Source organism: Oryctolagus cuniculus, chromosome 6 (assembly GCF_964237555.1).
Source record: "Oryctolagus cuniculus chromosome 6, mOryCun1.1, whole genome shotgun sequence".
Classification (NCBI taxonomy): domain Eukaryota; kingdom Metazoa; phylum Chordata; class Mammalia; order Lagomorpha; family Leporidae; genus Oryctolagus; species Oryctolagus cuniculus.
Genome location: NC_091437.1, coordinates 129,420,230 through 129,443,354, shown reverse-complemented (window position 1 = coordinate 129,443,354; position 23,125 = coordinate 129,420,230). Strand labels below are relative to the sequence as shown.

The 23,125-nt window shown below is 38.6% G+C and overlaps 1 protein-coding gene across 50 annotated transcripts in view; it reads right to left on the bottom strand.

Annotated features, from left to right (window-relative positions):
- RIMS2 (regulating synaptic membrane exocytosis 2) overlaps window positions 1-23,125 on the bottom strand; it is a 701,736-nt gene that overhangs the window by 3,554 nt on the left and 675,057 nt on the right. For all 50 annotated transcript variants that reach the window (XM_070075383.1, XM_070075384.1, XM_070075385.1 and 47 more), the window contains 2 exons: window positions 3,382-3,523; window positions 270-382 (listed from right to left, as the gene is read on the bottom strand). In XM_070075383.1, coding sequence (XP_069931484.1) covers window positions 270-382; window positions 3,382-3,523 — 255 coding nt within the window. The remainder of the gene's footprint in view (window positions 1-269; window positions 383-3,381; window positions 3,524-23,125) is intronic.

The following is a 23,125-nucleotide window of genomic DNA, read 5'->3' as shown; positions in this document are numbered from 1 at the left end:
GCTAGTGCTAAAGACTATGGTATGACACCATTGATCATTTCCTATATATTTTCTTAAAAAATTCAAATAAATTTAAAATTTTAGCCATGATGTCTTCCTTCAAAAAAGCAGTAAAATTATAACGGAAAAACAGGAATCTTCCTTACTGTTAAAATCTAAGAAACTTTATTCTTGCTGATAATATTGTTAAAGACTCTATGAAATTTAGAGAATGTACTTTTTAATAGCATAACATGAAAACAATGAAATAATGTGGCAATAATTCTTACCCATTGCAGGTGTCGCCAGGGTCTGGCGTCCTACCAATTGAGCAGGCCCAAGGCCATCCAGGAAATCACTGAATTGGCTGTCAGAGGCCAGGCGGACACCCGGGAAAATCAGACTGAAAGCAAAACAACATATGGGATTAACCCTTCACTATCCATATATTCCAGGCAAGCTCAAGTCTCCCTCCAGCCTCCTTCATGTGTCAGGATAGTCAGTGTGGCTGACTGCCCACTTAGACTTATCCCCAACATCCCACTCTGCTTCCCTTGGCTCTTCCTCCACGTTGGCTAGCAGCCCCTGTAAGCCACCAGAAGCACCTGTCACACTGGACTGCGAGCTCCTAGTCTTTCTCTCCTTTGGTCTGGAGGACAGGGCCTGGGATTTCTCTGTGAAACCACTCGGTCTACACATGCACTGAGCACTTACTTCACGCCAGGCTTTATCCTATTTAATCCACCTGGCTTAGCTGTGAGAGCGGTTCTATGGTTTATCACATTTTATAAATGAAAAAACTCTTCTGGATCATTCCCCTCCATGTAGAAATATGCTGTTGATTCTGTCACTTGACCAAAAAAAAAAAAAAAAAATAATCCCTTTCCTGACTCTACTTCCCTCTCTCCAGCTACAATTCCTTTTCTTGTCTGGGAACTCCTTGCAAAACTTCTGAGTGCTGTAGTCCATTTCTTTCCTTTTGAAACTCTAATCATTTTTCATTTTCACCACTCCACTATAACTTTCCTGTTCTGATCATTAGTCAAACTTACCTAATGACCACAGTGGAAAGCCCAGCTGTTATTATTCATCTAACTTAATGTATTAGCAGTACTGGGTATGTTGATCCGCCCCTCTTACTTGGAACACCTTCTGCACTTCTTGGATTCCATAGCCTCCTAAGTTTCCTCTTTCTTCCTTCTGCCACTCTTCCTTAGTTTCCTTTGCCAGTTCTGCCACTAGATACAGGAGCTCTATCCTTACATTTTCTTTATGTCTGAATTTCCTTGGTGATCTCATACAATCTCAAGGTTTTAAATGCCATCTCTGCTGCTATTACCTAGACTGCTGTCTCCAGCTCGGGCCTCTCTTTTGAGCCACAGAACTGCATTTCAACTGCTTAGTCTACAGATCTGCTTGGAAATCTGTATAACAGGACAGAAAACTTAACCTGAAACTCAAGCGAAACTTGAATCCCCTCCACAACAAACTCTGGTCCTCTCAGAGGATTCCCATTTTGATAAATGATAACTCTGTTCTTCCAGTTGTTCAACCTGACATTGATCTTTCTTCTTTCCCGGTTATAGACTGAGTTGTCTTCTCCCAACATGCGTGTGTTCAAGCTTGAATGCCCAACCTGACTGCATGTGAACGAAGCTTTTAAAGAGATAAAGCTAAAAGGGGTCATAAGAGGGCAGCCCTATTCCAATATGCCTGGTGTCCTTACAGGAAGAGGAGACAGCAGTGGAAGCAGAGGCAAGGCCACGAGAAGACAGAGGAGACCATCCTCTGTATCTCTCTTCCTTGCTTTATTTTTCTCCTTAGTACTTACAATGCCTAATCTCCTATATATTTTATTAGATTTTCTTGTACATACATACATTTTACATTTTTTTTTCTTGTTTATTGCCTATCTTCTCCATTATGTGGAAAGTTTGATGAGGGTAGGGTCTTTCATCTGGCCGGCTCACTGCTAGATCTCTAGCTCCTAGAGCTATGCATGGGATATTGTAAGCACGTAATTAATAAATACTTAAGCTCAATCAATTAAAATGAAGCTCAGAAAAATCAAATAACTTGCTCAATGTTCTACAGCACCAAAAGAAAATTAAACAACCAAACAGATGAGAATCTAGGTATATATGATTGAAAAACTCTTGGCCTTAAGTATTGAGACTGACTTCCTTGTATGACTTACAGCCTCAACTCATGGCAGGGTAATTGAAACCTTAGAAGGTATGGTGATATATTTTGGATAAATTTATGAATATTCATCTCATTTCTCCATTAAAACTATAAATATCTGGAGCTGGAGCCACAGTTTAAAGGTTTATGCCTGTCACAGTATCTTCCTAACACAGTATCGTACAAAGGTCAGTGTGCTTGATGAACATCTATTTTTCATTTGATCCTTCACCTCATTATAGACTTCCTTGATGAACTTCCTTGATAAAATCGATTTCTTTCCCCCACCTCAACTGCTAAATATTCAATTAATAAAAATGCTTCAGTCTATTTCTAAAAGCACATAAGTCTTTATAAATGTATGGAAGCTATCTATGCCTCTTATATTTACATAGTTGTGCTAGACACACAATCCTTAGGGTACACCTTTACTGCTATGGCAATAGCTCCTCTGGCCTCACATCCATGAACTGGCAGCATCTATGTTGTTAACCATCTAGTGCTCCCATGGAGATGATACAGTGAGTTCAGTACACTCTACTTTCCTCTCTCAATGTTCTTTACAGTCCCATTCACAGATCTCTAGTTGCTAATTGCTGCTAATTTGTTGGTGACAGAGCTACAAACTCTTTAAACTGCTTTAAAAATATCTCTGGAAGTTGATTCAAAGGAAAGCTCCATGATAACTAAAAGATAAAAAGGCTTATCAACTTTCTTGGTGGCATTTCTTTTTGACTACTTAACACAAGTAAATTAATACTAAATAATTAGAATTATTTGCTACTGCATCATAAAAACTAGGTATCAGAAATTCACATGTTTTTAGTAATGACTGTTAAAGCAAAGATTTAAAAATTAGTCTTGTTTGCATGGTGTGGTATGTGTGCTTATTATTTTTGTGCTTTTATATATTATTTAAAGCTAGGGCAAAGTATTTTTTTTTTTTTTGCATGTAATGTGAGAGTCACATTTTAGCATCTTGCCATTAAAGCAAAACACTTTATCCCAAAATTTATTTCCCTGGATATAAAAAGCCAGATATGTCACATCACCCAGTGGGAGGTGAGCCAAGTTCTCTTCACAGGAAATCAGTCAGTGAAAACTAGGACGGTGCCATGAAGCACGTGGGTTGACTTTTATGAAAGCAGAGAGTGAGATCGAGAAAAGGGTCCCTGGCAAGACTTGGAAGAGGCACACATCATGGCCAGCCTCACTCACTTTCCTTCGGAGCTATAGCTGTTCATGCTGCCGTCTGTGGATTCTCGGCTGGCTTGGCGAGTCATCCAGTTCCTCATCTCCACTGCCAGGCCTGTCTCTGTACTTCTTTGGACAGTGCTCCGTAGTTTTTTCCCACCTGCTTCTGCCAGGACAGAAAACAAAAGGTATCACAGTTTTGCCATCTCTAGCTGCTAATGAAAAATATCACCCAATGCTTTGAGATCCTCAGATGAAAAGAACTGCCTAAATACAAAGAAAGAAAAGGTAGTTAAAATTTTAAACAATGTCTTAGATGGAAATTTTCTAAAAAAAACTTTAAGCGCAAAATACTATTGTCTTATTTCCACTTAGAGCAGGGTTCAGATTGTTAACATAAGAGAAAAGAAGATACAACCTAAGGAAAAGAAAATAAGCCTTTTTTCATTGTAATATTTAAATGTCAGGTTAATTTATGCCTATTGTTTTTATTTCTATTGTAATAGTTAAATGTCAGATTACCTTATGTATACTTTCTCCCCTTTCTTTTGTCCTAGTGAAAGAACAAGGCCTTCCTACTATTTACAAAGAACAGATGGTGAGTAATCCTCCAACTCTAGCCTTAGTTTTCAACACAAAAAAAATCTGTTCTTTTGCAAACTGACAGATATCAGAAGGCAAGAGAGTTATACAAAGGAAATAACCTTATTAGACAACAGCCTCACATTTGTTGGTAACTTTCACAGATTCTCGTAAGGAGTTGCAAGAATCCAGCAACATCATATGAAAGTGCTTTTAATTCTGAGCCTTGGAGAGTCCTGTCATCAAGGGTCTTCCAACAGCTGGGAGATGAGGTTTACTTGCAGAGGTCGATCAGAAGACCAGTGGGAGTACTACAGGTGCGGCAGAGGCATTCTCCGGAAGTGCTATCTGGAGAGGTTAGGGAGGAGAGAGCCTCGCTGAGGAAGTGGATTTGGATTGGCTCTGTAAAATGGGCAGACTGGGACGCAAAGAGGAGTGAGAACGCAGTGTCTCGAGCAAGGGAAACAGAATGGGCAAAGGTGTAAAGGTGGGGATGACTGTGCATTTAAGGCAGGTGCAATGGCCCAAGTACATGAAAGAGTGATAGGGGAGTGGATTAGACAAGAAACAGCCAAATTACAAAGGGCCTTCCATGTTGGAACGTAGAGTTGAGAGACTACAAAAGCTACAGCAGGAGGGTGATAGTCCAAATTATTTGGCTTAATATATTTCTTGCTATGCCTAAATATTTATCCACATTGACTGTACTGTCTTTGGGATACAACCATATGGTAAGCTCTTTTAGTGTCTGGTATTAGCAAGTTCTTTTTACATTTATAAATATTTGCTGATATTCCCAGTGATTTGTTGAAGTTTCTTTTCACTAAGCCTCTGATTTTTGCTCACCATTTTCAAACGCTGCTTAAATTTCATTCTCTATTTCCAATTTTAATGCATATCAAAATGCTTTAAAGAGTACAAAATATAAATTATGACTGTTGTATAATTTATTTCAATAATATAAGGCTGATATCTTAGATAATTGATAATAAACATGTTGTACTGATATGAATTATAAGAAGCAATAAAGCATTCCCTATTCAAGAGGGAAGGATGTTATTTATGGAGAAATGTTAGTTAATAAATGTAAGAGGAATTATAAAGCTTAAAAATTAACAATTTGCAATCTGCAAAAGAATAAATGATTCAAGCAGGGCTCATCAATGCAGGCTAAAACCATTAAATGAAACATCAGGGAAAAGATGTTCATATGAGCAAATAATCATTCCACAAATTAGATCTAATAGTTAAAGGGGGTGGGAAATGTACTCTAACACTGGGGAACCTGTAGCACTAATTAGTAGCACCAGTAGTGAGATAATCATCTGTACTTTCTGATACACAGAGTGCCACCCATCAAGTTGTTCTAGACAAAGATACACAACATGTTTCTATCAGATCTTTGGAATCAATTTCCAGCTTTTGCAAAAGGGGATAGAGTTACAAGATAAATTGCTCACACACATCAGACAAACCCAAACCATAGAATATTGTTCAAGGAAACAACCTTGTTTCTTTCTCAGTAATCCTCATTAAAAAAAAAAAAAAAAAAAAAAAAAACTTAACGTGTATTATAGGAAACTAAAAAACACCAGAAGCAAAGAATACAGTCATCTACTATGTCAAGCAGCTCACAGTTTGCTGAGTCCTGTGTGTGTACATATACATAACACCCAATCCTATGTGACAGATTATACAGAATGCATCGTGCTCTCTTCACACATCATGACTATTTATCCACAGCTAACGTTGCCGCACCATAAACACACTGGCATTCTTCCCCAAACCAGCACAAACATAATGATGTGTACTGTTCAGACAAGCGTACTGATCATTTCATTTCCAAAAGATAAAACTTCATGTGTATTTTAATATAAGGATATCTATAAAACATGTTGTGTGCCACTTTTACTTGTAACATACTTTATGCACTTCAAATAAAGACTTACAGTTGTCCACCATATGCAAAGTGGTGTTGAATAAATTACATTAGTCTATTATATTCATACATTAGTATTTTTAAAAAGTTGACATCATTAAAAAGTAGGTGAGGGATTTGTTCTAGACTAAAAGATATAAAAGAGATATAAACATCAAATGCTATGAATGTCCTTTTTATTCTTATTTGGGAAAACAAAACAAAATAAAAAACAGAAATAATATAAACAAAGTAGTATTTAAAACAATTTTAGGGTAACTGAGAAATTTGAATATGGAATACATAATAGATGGGCTTAGAAAATTGTTAACTTTAAAGTGTACATATTATACAGAATTATAAGTACATATTATAAAGAATTTCACTATCATCAGGAAATAAATGCTAAACATTTAGATCTGAAATATTATATTGCCTATTGCTTACTTTCAAATAGTGTAGCAAAAAATACACACACATATACACACACACACATATATATATAAAGAATGATAATGTTAAAAAAAGGATGAGGACATAGAATAGACTCTGTAATTCATGAAATATTAATATTTTTATTTGAGAGTGATCTACAAATGATTACACCAAAAAGCAATAAACTTTTGTCCAAATAAGCACTGGAATCATGTGAAGGGCCGGGTAAAGGGTGGATCCCTTGTTCTCCTTGTGCTTACTTCTTGTGCACAACATCCTCGTGAAAAATTGCCATCATGTCAGATACATGATTTCAGTGAAATCTGAAAATGTGGACTATGAATATGAACAGAAAACATGACTTGCAAAGGAAGTAAGATTCCTGGGGCTGGTGTGGCACATAGGGTTAAGTTGACATTTGAAACACTGTTGTCCTCTATCAGAGTGCCAGTTTGAGACCTGGCTGCTCCACTTCTGATCCAGTTCCCTCATAATGTGCCTGGGAAAGCCATGGAAGATGGCCCAAGTGCTTTGACCCCTGTCACCCACATGAGAAACCTACATGGAGTTCCAGGCTCCTGGCTTTGGCACAGGCCAGCCCTAGCCGTTGTAGCTATCTGGGGAGTGAACCAGAAATTGGAAGATCTTTCTGTCACTTTGTCTTTCAGATAAATAAATACACCATTATTTTTTTTAAAGAAAGGAGCTAGTTTTTATTTAATATCTGACTCTAGCCTACTGTTACACTGTGATGAGAACCAATCACCATTTGTCAGAGAATAACAAGTGAGCATGTAACCTTTTTGCTGACTGACTAGTTTTTACATAAATCCTCTTCATAAAAACTCTAGAACTCCCACAGTGGAGAGGTCAGCTCTGGTGTTACACTGATTCTCTCTGAGTCCCCAGCTGGGTGACACTGAGCAAGTACTTACCCTCTCTGCCACTCGTTTTCTCAAACTGCGAGATGATGGTGATGGCAATAACGCCTTCTACTCAGGATTTTTATGAAGATTAAGGAAGATGACGCACTTAAAGTGCTTAGAAAAGTGCCTGATCCATAGAACACTCCAGTGAATGGTACTGTTATTATTATTGCCACCACACAGGGAACAGAACACATGAACTCTAGGCCTGCCTTCCCCACTGCCGAGCTGGCTCCGTGGCCTTCTGAGTCATACCCTCCTCTCAGAAAAAGGCAGAGGAGGAGCGCAAACGATCGCTCCTCTCCCTTAGCTCCAAAGCCTGTGAGTTGCTGTCAGTGCATGTTCTGGACCATGACCCACAGCATCCGTGGAGGCCACACACTACACAATCTCAATCTTCTGACAGGATTAAAGAACCCAGCTAATGCAATGAGTGTCTGTAGTAGCCCTTTAAAGCCTGTCTTTTTAAATGTTCCACTATCAGATACATTAATAGGCTTATTTAAAAAACTAAATTTATTTTTCAGCATCAAAAAATCATTGTGTCACAGTCACAAGAAAAGCAATTTAACTTACATACAACGCATCATAGTGATGCACATCATTGTTCCAAATGAGCTATCATCTAGTTCAATTTAAAAACCAAACAGTGGTGAAGGTCTACAGAAAATAAGAGCGGTAGGCAGAATTCTAAAAAGATGGCTCCCATGACTGTGTACTTTACATGGACAAGGGGATTTTGCAGACGAGAATAAGATCACAAATTAGTTGACCACAAGATAAAGGAGACTATCTGAATGGGCCTTGCACTCGATGCACCTTGGCAGCCTTGAAGGTGGAACAGCCATGTGGAGAGCACCCAAGGACAGCCACCACCTGCAGTGATGCTGGGTTGACAGGGACCATAGCCCTACACCGGCGAGGAACAAGATTCTGCCAACAACCTGAACGGCCCTGGAAGCAGTCCCACCCCTCAGCTCCATGAGAGCCTCCAGACAAGAGCCCTGCCCAGCTCTGCATTCCTTTTAGGTAAATTTTTAAAAATGAGGAGACCTATAAAATATCCTGTTATGACCATGGGGGTAGACCAATGGGAATCTTAAGAATTTAGCTATGATTTCTTTAAAAAAAAAAAAAAAGATTTACAGAGTTACAGAGAGAGAGAGAGATCTTTCATGAGCTGGTTCACTCCCCAAATGGCTACAATAGCTGGAGCTGGGCCAATCCAAAGCCAGGAGCCAGGAGCTTCTTCCAGGCCTCCCAAGTGGATACAGGGACCCAAGCACTTGGGCCATCTTCCACTGCTTTTCCCATGCCATTAGCAAGGAGCTGGATCAGAAGTGGAGCAGCCGGGACTTGAACCTGCACCAATATAGGATGCCGGCACTGCAGGTGGTAGCCCTACCAGCTATGCCACAGCACCAGGCCCCTAGCCATGATTTTTAAAATGTGTATTTTGAAAAAAGTATATACAACACACACATACATAACTATAATGTGTGTGTGTACTCTGAGATATTAAAAACATCCAAGCAATAAACCCTAGAATTCAGGCTGAATTTGTGTTGTTGTTGTTATACTACCTAACACACTGGTGTTAGCTATTATAAGCCATAATGCAGGTGGAGAAGATGCCTGCAGGTAAAAATCCAATTCTTGAATTGACAAACAGCACAGGCAGAAAGCAGAACACAGGAGGTGTCCTTGTTATTCTGCTCTGCTTAGTTTGATGACTCATTTACTTGGCACCTGTATTCAAAGAAAGCCACTTGATTAAATAAAAGACCGGAGTCAGTTTTCCCTGACAATATATGGAAACCAGAAAACTCTTCCAGTAACTTGACAACAAAAGTCAGAAGGTCCTTTCTGCTGCTGACTTGGAACTATCATAAGCCCCAGGCAAGACAAGATTCACAAAGCAACTCCAAACTCAATCTCATGGTGACCTTTCAAAGCTCAGACCCTCAGAACCCATTCCTACTTGCTGTCACCTGCAAGGTCTCGAATGGCAAGAAGCCTTGCTTTGGATTCAGGATTTTCTTGATGTTAAAATAGAAAACAATTATGGAAACAGTTTGAAAATTTGTTGGTTAAAGATTCTGAAAACTGGATTTAATTTTTAGTTTAGACTAAGGCACTATGGTTGCATTTTATTCAAAATCACCATTTTTCAGAGTGAGAATAATTTAGAGATACCATTTATATTACATCTAGCAAGTATAAAAGTACATTAAAATGAGGATACCTAAAATTATTGACTCACAGATTTTGGAAGCAATTTTGGAGACCCAGTGCACTTCGATGGTTTATGCACTCCCTTATTGTAGCAATGAAGAAGTTAAGGTCCTGAGTAGGTAGTTCCTCTCTAATAGAAGACTTTTTCATCTTCAATAACCATTAATTATTTCAAATTGTACTTTCACGTTCTTCCACTTTGCTTCTATGATTTATGAAGCTTTAAGAATTGCTTGCAGGGGCAGGGAGTGTATGGTGTAGTGGTTAATCCATTGCTTAGAATGCCCACATCCCATATTGGAGTACCTGGGTTCGATACCTGGCTCTGAATTCTGATTCCAGCTTCCTGAAAATGTACACCCTGAGAAGCGCAAATGATGACCTAAGAAGTTGGGCTCCTGCCGCTGTTGTGGGAAATCTGGCTTGAGTTCCTGGCTCCTGGTTTTGGCTTGACCCAGCCCAGTTGTTGTGGGCAACTGGGGAGTAAACTAGCAGATGGGTGATTTCTCTCTCTGCCTTTCAAATAAGTTAACAAATAAATTTTTAAAAACTTGCCTCTACTGCCTTCAGCAAGCTCAAGGATGGCCAATGTGGACACAACTTCCCACCAACAGATTTTATACCAAGACACGAAAGAAGCTGATTTATTTACTTGTTTGGTCCTGTAAGACCTCAATATGGGGAGCATTGTCAAGAGCAGATTCCTATAACTAAGTATGGACAGAGTAAAGTCTTCCAGCCATTGGTTCATTCCCCAAAATGCATTAAAAGCTAGGCCTGGACCAGATCAAAGCCAGGACCCCTTGAACTCCATCTGGGTCTCCCACATAGGTAGAAGGGACCCAAGCACTTGAGCCATCATCTGCTATTCCACACACATTGGCAGAAAGCTGGGTCAGAAGTGGAGGAGCTAGAACTGAACCCAGCCCTCTGACATGGGATATAGGCATCCGAAGCAGTCACTTAAACTGCTGAGCCAAACATCCACCCCTATTTCTTATTATAACCAAATCAAATCTATTCTCACAGATATTTATACAATAGTATAAGTATATAAGGCAGCCTTCCATTGTCTTTTAAATAAGAGGTTTTATAGTTTTGTAATTTTTTTTGTTTTCACCATTAGAAAATTGATCAATTTGAATTCAGCTCTGTTAATAAAAGTCTGTATTTGATATTCTATTTTATAAATGCTTTCATGGTTTTTAGACTTATGTTTAAAGAAATTTTGAACTGTTGAAAAACTTCACATTTTAAGCACATTAAAGCAACAACAAATTTCAATATTTAGAATAGTTTTAGGCTTACAGGAAAATTGTGAAGACAGTAGAAAGTTTAGAACACTCCACGTACAGTTTCCCCTATTATTAACATCTTAAATGGGCGTGGTAAATATGTCAAAATTAACGGCCTTAGTTTTGTGATCTAGGATACTACATTACATTTAGTCATCATTTCTCCTTAGATTCCTCTTGGAAATAAATTTTTAATGTCTCTAATTCCTGATAGTCTTTTACATTTATAACTTATTTTAGTTCAGCTTTTATACATGAAATTAGCATGTGGTATGGTGATTCACAATACAGCCATGCACCTCACAATTATACTTTGATCAACAATGGATCATGTATATGACAGTGATCTCATAAGATGATAATGGATTTAAAATAGTCCTATCATCTGGTGATGTCATAGCCTTCATAATGTAGCCTGATGCATCACTTTCATGTTTGTGCTGATACTAGTGTAAATATATTTACAACTGCTAGTTGTATAGAACTATAGCAAATATATAAAGTAAATAATAATTGATTCTGATAATAAAGGACAATGTTACCGGCTTATGTATTTACTATACTATAATTTCTATTGTTAGAATGTACTTGCACAAGTTTACTGTCACACAGTATGCTGTGTGACACTGGCAGTAGGTCATCAATCCTGTGCTTGCTGAGCCTCTTGATTAAAAGAAGAGGTCACAGCAAGTGACTGACCTATGTACCCTCTACGTCTGGGTAGTTACCCCGTCCATGATGTTCATACGATTATGACATTGCTAACAATACATTTCTCAGAGTGCATTCCTGTCATTAAGCAAGCATAACCATTGTATTCATAAACATCCATAAATATAATCATTTAGTTTTAGTGAAAACGATATATGAATCAAAAATACTCATCAACAGAAAATAGGGTTTGGCCTTGTGGTAAAGTGGGTTACACCAATGCCTGCCACCCTGGTATCCCATAAGGACACCTGTTAGAGGGTTAAAGTTTAGGCTGTTCCACTTCTGATCTAACTCCCTTCAATGCACCTGGGAAAGCAGCAGAAGATGGCTCAAGTATTTGAGCCCTTGCCATTCATGTGGGAGACCCAGATGAAGTTTTAGGCTTCTGGCTTCAGCTTTGTCCAGCCCCAGCTACTGCAGCTATCTGGCGATTGAACCAATGGATGGACCTCTCTTTCTCTCTCTGTAATTCTGCCTTTCAAATAAATAAAATCTTTTTAAAAAGAAAATGTATCATATCATAAGAGAAAATGCTAAATGTAAGAAAACAAGTTTTCAATACTACATTAACTTAAACTGTTTGACATTAAAAAAGGACAGAATTGAAGCTTTTAAATGTATTAGATATGCTCAATATTAAATTCAATTCAAATTTCCACTTCCAATATAATAACTGATTGAGGTCAGTCCTGCATGTTAAAGTTATGGAATGAAAGGTTTCCGGGGAACAGGATATTCACAGAGTGCCAAAGAATCACTCCATCACTCCAGAGATTACCTAGTAATTACAATGGGAAAGATGTATCTTTTCCATAGACAGAATCTGGAAATCATCTCTTAGCCAAGTGATCAAACTTAGCTTGCCACAGTCTGTCTACTGATGGGATATATGAAGTTTATGTTGCACCTATGACATTTAACTTGAATCTAATTACACTTCCATATCTAATGTCTAGTTTACTGGAAATACAGGAAATAGAGAAACTATCAGAGAAATCCAGAATTTTAGACATTCTACAAGACAATTTTTTTCGACTCTTCAAAATCAGCTTCATAAAAAAAGTGAAAGTATTCTTATAGACCAAGCACAAAAATCAAATGCAATGAGTGGGTCTTGACCAAATTCTGGATTGAGGAGGAAAACAAAATGCTTTAACTGAAGGAAATTAAGTAAAATTAAGTATGAAATTAATAGAAGTGACAACGCTTTGCTTATTTTATGTAGTTTTTTTTTTCTTTTTTTGTAATTAGGAGATGCATGCTAAATACTTAGATGTGAAGTATGGTGATATCTGCAATTTACCTTACATTCAAAAATACAGGGGTTTGGTGCTGTGGCTTAGTGGGTAAAGCCGTCGCCTGCAGTGCTGGCATTCCATATGGCTGTCTGGGTCATGTGGGAGACCCAGAAGAAGCTCCTGGCTCCTGGATCGGTGCAGCTCTGGTTGTTGCAGCCATCTGGGGAGTGAATGAGTGGATGGAAGACCTCTCTTTCTCTCTGTCTCTCCTTTTCTCTCTGTGTAATTCTTTCAAATAAATAAATCTTTAAAAAAATACATACCTACATGTGTGTTCGGCAAAAATATATGCTGTATCAGTGTGTTTATATGTGTATGCAAATGTGCAATTGTGCACAGTGTGGGGAGATGATCAAGTCAATTAAAATTGGTTAATTTGGGTAGGTGTTGTGGCAAAATGGGTTAGGTTGCCACTTGAGATGCCCATATCCCATATTGCAGTGCCATTTCAAGTTCTGGCTACCTTCTGGCCCAGCTCCCTGCTAATGCACCTGGGAAGCAGCAGATGATGGCTCAAGTATTTGAGTTCCTGCCACCCGGGTGGGGGGACCCAGCAGTTCCTGGCCCCTGGCTTCAGTCTGGCACAGCCCCAGGTGTTCTGACCATTTTGGGAGTGAACAAACTGATGGGAGCTCTCTCTCTCTCTCTCTCTCAGTCTTTTCAAATCAACTTTTTAAAAAAGATTAATCTATGTAGTTGATATTCATTCCTTTTTTATGTTTAAAATATTTCAAAATAAAAGTTGAAAAGGAAAAAAATTCAATTACTAAGTTCAAGGCCAAGGATAGAAAGAAAAAGGTACTTTGTCTTCCCAAATAACCATGTGAAGATGCTGTGGATATAAAATCCAACCACCTCTAGTCTGCACAGTAGCATTGTATCGTGGTTATTATTATTACTATCACTTTCCACAGGAGTAAGTTGCCCAAATCAATGATGAGACTGGCAATATATGCCTGTATTTGTTTCTCAATGCATGTTGCTTACCACCTTCATTTAATATTTTGCACACTAATTTCTAATTTTTAGAGTAATCTGTGACTTGAAACATCATCTCATGTTCTGCTTGCAGAACCAAATGAACAAATTGTTTTACGGGTAGAGTTGAGATTCAGGTAATTTATGCTCCCTGTTCTTTTATGAAAAATGAGAAAATGTTTCATTGCCGAACTTGGGGTTCACAAACATGGAGGCAACATAAATTTATGATAAATATTAAAACAAATGTGCTAGGAACAACTTTCTCTTATAATACACATATGCATTTTAATCTTTCAGTGCACAACACAATATGCACCTTTCAACAAGTGATGCAACAGCAGTCAAAGGGAAAACACTGCAAAAAATTGTTGATTTGCCACCACCTGGGACTGCAGAGGACCACTTTGTATCTTGATCCTCATCCACGAAACAGAGGGGCCGTGCCAGAAGACCAGGACACCCTTTCCCACTGTGAACCCCTTTATTAATACTGATGTTTAACAAGAAACAAAACCATGCTTCTGCTCTCTTGCTGTGTGTCATTTTATTTTATTTTTTCATAAAATAAGGCTTATTATTTTGGTATTCTTTCTTTTTAAAATGTTTTGTGTAACTGCCTTGGCCAGCTCATTTCAGGTAACTTTTTTTTTTTTTAAGACTTACTTATTCATTTGAAAGCCAGAGTTAGAGAGAGAGAGAAGGAGAGACAGATAGATCTTCTTTCCGCTGGTTCATTTTCCAGATGGCTACAAGAGCCAGGGCTGGGCCAGGCCAAAGCCAGGAGCCAGGAGCTTCTTTTGGATTCCTCAAGTGGGCAGCAGGGGCCTAAGCACTTGGCCCACCGTTCACTGCTTTTCCCAGGCCATTGGTAGGGAGCTGGATGGGAAATGGAGCAGCTGGGACACAAGCTGGAGCTCATGTGAGATGCCGGCATTGCAGGTGGTAGCTTTACCTGCTATGTCATAACGCTGCCCTCCCCCCATTTTGGTATTCTTAAAAAATGGAAAAATTAGAAATCACATCTCCTCTTATTAGCCTTTGCCCATTTGTCCTTTTTATGGTATTTTTTTATTCTTAATGCCTGATGCTGCTATTACAGTACTAAGGATTAAGTGAAAATCCATTACAAAATAAAGTCTTGGTCCAAAGTTAAAATAGAGATTTGCACAGGCCCCTCTTTTGGCTTTTTAAAAACAATCAGCTCTATCCATGGTCATGCATTAGCCCACTGATACTTGTGACTGTTTCTCAAGAATGGATGTGACTTACCATCAACATGTTCTTAAGTCTTAAGTTAAGATATTTTGAAGCAGTATTTTATGGTGGTATGATCATGACATTTTAGAATCAGATGATACGAGGTCAAGTTCCTATGTGATCATGTGCAAACTCCGGGTGAGCAATTTATCTCCCTGAAGCTCAGAGTTTTTATGTGTAAATTTGGGATCATACTTAGCTTATGATATCCAGTATATGAAATGTAGTAGTGTTTAACATAGAGTGATGATTAGTGATAAGATACTATGACCAAGGTGAAAGTTATGGAAGCTGTAAAATGTTACACAATTCCTTATTTGGAAAAATGATTGTAATGATATATGAAATTATCCTAAACTTGGTGGGAAGAAAACTATGCATAAATAACTGGAGTCTGTTGACCAAACTAGCTAAGAGATTGACCTATCACCCAAATTCATCTTTCTTAGAAGATTTCAAGGTGCCTGTCATTATTGAGAACAAAGGAAGTTGGCAGAAATCAGAAGCTACAAACTAAAAGACCAGAGTCTTCAGTCTGAAAGCTTTTGTCCAAATGAGGTGTTTGGTTCGAGTGAGACTTGAAACAGACTGGAAGCAAACAGACTCTAAGCCTACTAATTTCTGAAAGGCCAGTATAAAAAGTTATTACTGGGGCCGGCGCTGTGGCATAGTGGGTAAAGCTGTTGCCTGCAGTGCCAGCATCCCATTTAGGTGCCAGTTCGACTCTGGCTGCTCCACTTCCCATTCAGTTCTCTACTATGGCCTGGGAAAGCAGTGGAAGATGACCCAAGTCCTTGAGCCCCTGCACCCACGTGGGAGACCCAGAAGAATCTCCTGGCTCCTGGCTTCAGATTGGCGCAGCTCCAACTGTTGTGGCCAACTGGGGAGTAAACCAGTGGATGGAAGACCTCTCTCTCTCTCTCTACCTCTCCTTCTCTCTCTGTGTAACTCTTTCAAATAAATAAATAAATAAATCTTTTTTTAAAAAAGGGATTACTAGCTCATCTTATATAATTCTGTTCAACCCCTAGAGATAGCTATTAAATTTCCAAGCCTGTACTAGCAAGAATCAGCTCCAGGGAGCTTCCTTTTCAAATACAAACCTTTGTGGTCACGTTGAATAAAGGGCAAAAAAAAAATGGTCTCCTGGGAAATATACAAAACTAGGGCTGCTGGATGAGTAAACTAAGACAACTACTCTCCCATTAGTCTTTGCCATTTCTACCCAGTGGGATTGGAAAATGCGGGAATGATACTTTCCTGTTTCCTATTCTCTCCTTTCTAAATGGATTTTTTTATTTTGATTATCCTATTGTTATTGTGCCATTTAAATTGGATGTATTGTAATCTATTCTTAAGCATAACATGAGGAGCCACATTTGGATATGAGTGAGACAACTACACATTACCCAAAGATCCAAGACTTCTTGCAGCAGTAAATGGATGATATTTTATACCTGCCTTCCTAAGGAGGAATTGGCAATGTTCTATATGCAAAAATAAGAGTGTGAATGGATACCTGAATGGCTAAATCCGTAGAAAAAGTTAAAACTTAGAATTACATATCCTTTACCTTAGATTTCATCTTCAGAATTCTTCCCTTTCCTGTCTTCTTATGCTTATTGAACACAGAGGAAAATAACCAAATAGCAAACTATTATTTAAACAAATTGAAAATAGCTAATCACATTGAGATTAATAGCTTTTCATATAACCACTGGTAATTATTTTATATTATAAGAAGATATTTATTAATGTTTTTGGTTCACCAGCATGTGGCCCCTCTGCCTGGGGCCGGCGCTGTGGCACAGAGGCGCAGCAGGTTAATGCCCTGGCCTGAAGCACCAGCATCCTATATGGGTGCTGGTTCGAGACCCAACTGCTCAACTTCCGATCCAGCTCTCTGCTAGGGCCTGGGAAAACAGTAGAAGACGGCCCAAGTCCTTGGGCCCCTGCACCCATGCGGGAGACTCAGAAGAAGCTCCTGGCTCCTGGCTTTGGATCGGCGCAGCTCCTGCTGTTGCAGCCAACTGGGAAATAAAACAGCAGATGGGAGACTTCTCACTTCTCTCTCTCTCTTTCTCTCTCTCTCTCTCTCTCTCTTTCTCTCGGCTCTCCTCCCGCTGTGTAACTCTGACTTTCAAGTAAATAAATAAATCTTAAAAAAAAAAAAAAAACCTCATCTTTCCACTGCGGAAATTAAAATAGTCTGATGTCAACATCCAGTCTGCTGTGTAATTAAAGCATGAGCATAGACTGAGGCACTGATTTCCACAACTTTGAATCTGCAGCTAGTGAAGCAAAGAAGCAGACAGCACTGACTTTCATTCTAATGAGGGTGATGGCCAGAATATATAATTTCCAGCAGGTGTCTTGGACGAGTATGCAGTCATTCACTTAAATGCTGACAACAGTGCAAGATTCAATGTCTGGGTCCCAAGATGGCAGTATAGCAACAGGATGATCTAAGTCATGTGGGGCAAAATTATAAAAAAGGAGAGAGGATACATGCTGGAGAAAAAGCTGTGGGAAACTGGTGACAGGAGGCCCAGGAGACCAACAGAGACTGGGCAGGTCCACAGTGAAAGAGCAAATAAGAAATGGAAGTGGCAGGGGCTCAGACCAGAGAGGTTGGCGCCAGCCCCCAGCAGACCAGGTGAGATGGGAAATCATGGGTCCACCGAGCTACAAATAGCAGCGGGAGGGAGAGCTTGGTGAACTGCTTTTGAAGCCCCATGCAGGAAAAAAGATAAGGTATAGAGGACCAAAAAGAGAGGTCAGACACCCCCCTGCCTACCTCTCTCGCCCTCCTCCCCACCTAGACCTGTAGTCGGCTGGGAGAAGTTACTTTGTTTGCTTACATTTTCGAACAAAAGGAGGAGAATGCTGCCTTTGCCTCCAGTGCACATGCCCATCAATTGTGGGGGCCACCTCACCACACCCCCTATGCAGGAACAAGGACCACAACATTTCAGAAGAATTCCTTCCCCACCATGCAAGCTATACAACAAGGAGAAGTCCTAAATATCAAAAACTCAAGCTTGTTCCATCCACCATTGAGAAATGAGCTGGGCTCCAGTAGGTGGGGCTCCGTGCTTCCAATTGCAATACACAGACACACAGCAGCTCATAACAAAGGGAAACCTCACCACAAGAAAATCTTCACAGATAGAGGTACAATTCATTAAGCAAAGCAATATAACCCTGAACACACCAGAGACTAACATCCAAGCAACCTGCAACTTTGAGAAAAATGGCGGGTCACACCAACAGAAGTGAACAACCTCCTCTAACCAAAAATCCAGAGGAAAGCTATAAAGTCCCATGGGGGCTTTACACTGGATACCCTCCTCCAGCCTGGAATACTGAACAGCACACCCAGGCCACAACCAGCACACACCTTTTGGAACTCACTCAAAGTATAGATGTCTTACTAGATCACAAAGACACAAAGAGAAAAGCAACTAGACAAAAAAAAAAAAAATGCAGAAAAACAAAGGAAAAACTCTAAATAAGAATAAGCAAGATACTATGAGCCCCTGAAAGGAACACTACAATTCTTCAATAATAGAAGGTGAGGATGAAGAGATAGAGGATATGCCAGAAATGGAATTCAGAAAATTAATCATCAGATTACTTAGAAGCAATCAGAAGCAAATTCATGATCTAAATTAAAAGTTCTCCCAAGAAATTGAGATATTAAAAATAAGTCAGAATGAAATACTAGAAGTGAAGAATTCAAATTCAATAGATCAAATAAAAATTACAGTGGAAAGCCTTAACAACAGAATATGTGGGACAGAAGAAAGAATATCAGAACTAGAAGACAAATTTATGGAAATATAACAGTCAGACCAAAAAAAAAAAAAAAAAGAAATGAGAAAACTAAAAAACATGGTTGGAGATCTACAAGATACTATCAGACAACCCAACATATGGATCCTAGGAGTTCCGGAAGGCATGGAAAGAGAGAAAGGATTAGAAGGCCTTCTTAATGAAATAATAACAGAAAACTTTCCCAATCTGGAGAAAGAAAGAGACATCCAAGTACAGGAGGTGCACAGAATTCCCAATAGACACGACCAGAAAAGATCTTCACCATGACATATTGTAGTGAGAATCTCCATAGTAAAACATTAAAAAAAATCTTAAAATGTGCATGAGAGAAATGCCAAATCACATTCAGAGGAAATACAATTAGACTTACTTCAGACTTCTCATCAGAAACTCTACAGGCAAGGATAGAATGGCAAGACATATTCCAAGTCCTAAGAGAAAAAAACTGTCAAACCATAATACTGTACCCTGAAAAGCTCTCATTTATGAATTAAGGAGAAATAAAGATCTTCCACAACAAACAGAAATTGAAAGAATCTGTAACTACTCACCTAGCCCTACAAATAATGCTCAAGGATATGCTACACACAGAAACAGGAACATCACTATGAAAGAAGATGAACACAGAAACTGACTAAGTAAAAGTACAAAGAAAACCCAGAGTGAAAAAATTAGGACTATTAACAGAAATATGGCAGGGCAAAGTTGGTACTTAACAATAGTCACCCTGAATGTAAATGGTTTCAACTCTCCAGTTAAAAGACAAAGACTGGCTGAATGGATTAAAAAAGAAAACTAATCTATTTGCTGCTTAAAAGAAACACATCTTACCAACAAAGATGCACACAGACTGAAAGTGAAAGGATGGAAAAAGATGATCCATACTAACAGAAACAAAAAAAGAGCTAGTGTAGCCATCCAAATATCAGACAAGATAGACTTTAACACAAAAACTATTAAAAGAGACAGAGAAGGACACTATATAATGATTAAAGGATCAATTCAACAGGAAGATGTGACTATTATAAATGTATATGCACCTAATTACAGAGCACCTGGCTATCTAAAGAAATGCTAATGGATTTAAAGGGAGATATACAATAGTAATGGATGACTTCAATACCCCACTTTCAGCAATGGATAGATCAACCAGACAGAAAATCAACAAGGAAACAATAGAGTTAATTGATAAAATAGACCAAATGGAGCTAACAGATATATACAGAGCCTTCCTACATGTAGCCAGAGAATACACATTTTTCTCACCACTGCATGGAACTTTCTCTAGGACTGACCACATGCTAGGCCATAAAGCAAGTCTCAGGAAACAAAAAAATCTAAATCATGCCATGCATCTCCTTAGACCACAATGCAATGTACTTGGAAATCAGCAACTCAGGAATCTCTAGAATATATGCAAACAGATCGAGACTGAACAACATGCTCCTGAATGAATAGTGGGTCATAGAAAAAATCAAAGGAGAAATCAAATAATGTCTGGAAATGAATGAAGATGACAATACAACATATCAAACTTATGGCATATAGCAAAAGCAATGTTAAGAGGAAAGTTTATAGCAACTGGTACCCAAATCAAGAAATTGGAAAGGCACCAAATAAATTAGCTATCAATGTATCTCAAGGATCTAGAAAACCAACAGCAAACCAAACCCAAATCTATTATGAGAAAAGAAATAATTAAATTACAGAACAAATCAACAAAATTGAAACAAAACAAAAGATCAGCAAAATGAAGAGCTGGTTTTTGAAAAAGTAAACAAAATTGAAACACTATTAGCCCAACTAACCAAAATAAAAGAGAGAGAAGAACAAAATCAATAAAATTAGAGATGAAAAAGGAAATGTAACAACAGACACCACAGAAATAAAAAAGAATCATCAGAAATTACTATAAAGAGCTGTATACCAACAAACTGGGAAACCTAGAAGAAATGGATAGATTCCTGAACACATACAACCTACCTAACTTGAGCCATGAAAACACAGAAGACCTAAACAGACCCATTACCAATACAGAAATTAAATCAGTAATAAAGACCCTCCCAAAAAAGAAAAGTCCAAGGCCAGATGCTGAATTATACCAAACATTTAAATAAGAATTAACTCCACTTCTCAAGTTATTTAAAACAATTGAAAGAGAGGGAATCCTCCCTAATTCTTTCTATGAACTCAGCATCACCTTAATTCCAAAACCCAGAAAAGACACAACAGAGAGAAAACTATAGACCAATTTCCAAATGAACATAGATGCAAAAATCCTCAACCAAATTCTGGCCAATCAAATCCAACAACACCACAGAAAGATCATTCACCTGGACCAAGTGGGATCTACCCCTGGTATGCAGGCATGGTTCAATATTTGCAAACCAATTAATGTGATACATCACATTAACAAATTGAAGAACAAAAACCATGTGATTATCTCAATTGAGCAGAGAAAGCATTTGATAAAATACAACACCCTTTCATGATGAAAACTCTAAGCAAATTGGGTATAGAAGGAACATTCCTCAACACAATTAAGGCAATTTATGACAAACCCATGGCCAGCGTCCTATTGAACAGGGAAAAGTTGGAAGCATTCCCACTGAGATCCAGAACCAGACAAGGATGCCCATTCTCAACACTGCTATTCAACATACTCTTGGAAGTTTTAGCCAGAGCCATTAAGCAAGAAAAAATAAATCAAAGGGATCCAAATTGAGAAAGAAGAAGTCAAATTATCCCTATTTGGAGAAGACATGATTCTATATATAGGGGATCCAAAAGACTCCATCAAGAGACTATTGGAACTCATAGAAGAGTTTGGTAAAGTAGCAGGATATAAAATCAATACACAAAAAACAATAGCCTTTGTATACACAGACAATGCCACAGCTGAGAAAGAACTTCCTCTTCTTCTTCTTCTTCTTTTTTTTTTTTTTTTTTTTGACAGGCAGAGTGGACAGTGAGAGAGAGAGAGAGAGAGACAGAGAAAAAGGTCTTCCTTTGCCGTTGGTTCACCCTCCAATGGCCGCTGCGGTCAGTGTGCTGTGGCTGGCACACCACGTTGATCTGAAGCCAGGAACCAGGTACTTCGCCTAGTCTCCCATGCTGGTGCAGGGCCCAAGGACTTGGGCCATCCTCCACTGCACTCCCGGGCCACAGCAGAGAGCTGGCCTGGAAGAGGGGCAACCGGGACAGAATCCAGCGCTCCGACCGAGACTAGAACCCAGTGTGCAGGCGCCACAGGCGGAGGATTAGCCTATTGAGCTGCAGTGCCAGCTGAGAAAGAACTTCTAAGATCAATCCCATTCACAATAACTACAAAAACATCAAATACCTTAGAATAAATTTAACCAAGGATGTCAAAGATCTCTACGATGAGAATAAAAAACATTGAAGAAAGACATATGAGATACAAAAAAAAATAGAAAAAACTTTCATGTTCTTGGATTGGAAGAATCAAAATCATCAAAATGTCCATTCCTCCAAAAGCAATTTACAGATTCAATGTGATACTAATCAAAATACCAAAGACATTCTTCTCAGATCTAGAAAAAAATGATGCTGAAATTCATATGGAAACATGGGAGACCTCAGATAGCTAAAGCAATCTTATACAACAAAAACAAAGCTGGAGGCATCACAATACCAGATTACAAGGCCTATTACTGGTGTAAAAACAGATGGATAGATCAATGGAACAGAATAGAAACACCAGAAATAAATCCAAGCATCTACAACCAACTTATATTTGACCAAGGAGCTAAAACCAATCCCTGGAGCAAGAGCAGTCTCTTCAACAAATGGTGTTGAGAAAACTGGATTTCCACATGCAGAAGTATGAAGCAGGACCCCTACCTTACAATGTACACAGAAATTCATTAAAAATTTATTAAACACATAAATCTTCAACCTGATACCATCAAACTATTAGAGAGCATTGGAGAAACCCTGCAAGACATTGGCACAGGCAAAGAGTTCATGGAAAAGACCCAAGAGACATAGGCAATCAAAGCCAAAATTTAAAAAATGGGACTACATTAAATTGAGAAGTTTTTGTACTGCAAAAGAAACACTCAGGAAAATGAAGAGGCAACCGACAGAATGGGAGAATTATTTGCAGACTATACAACTGATAAAGGATTAATAACTAGAATATATAAAGAGATCAAGACACTCCACAACAAAACAAACAACCCAGTTAAGAAATGGGCAAAAGACTTAAACAGATATTTTTCAAAAGAGGAAATCCAAATGGACATCGGACACACACAAAAAAATGCA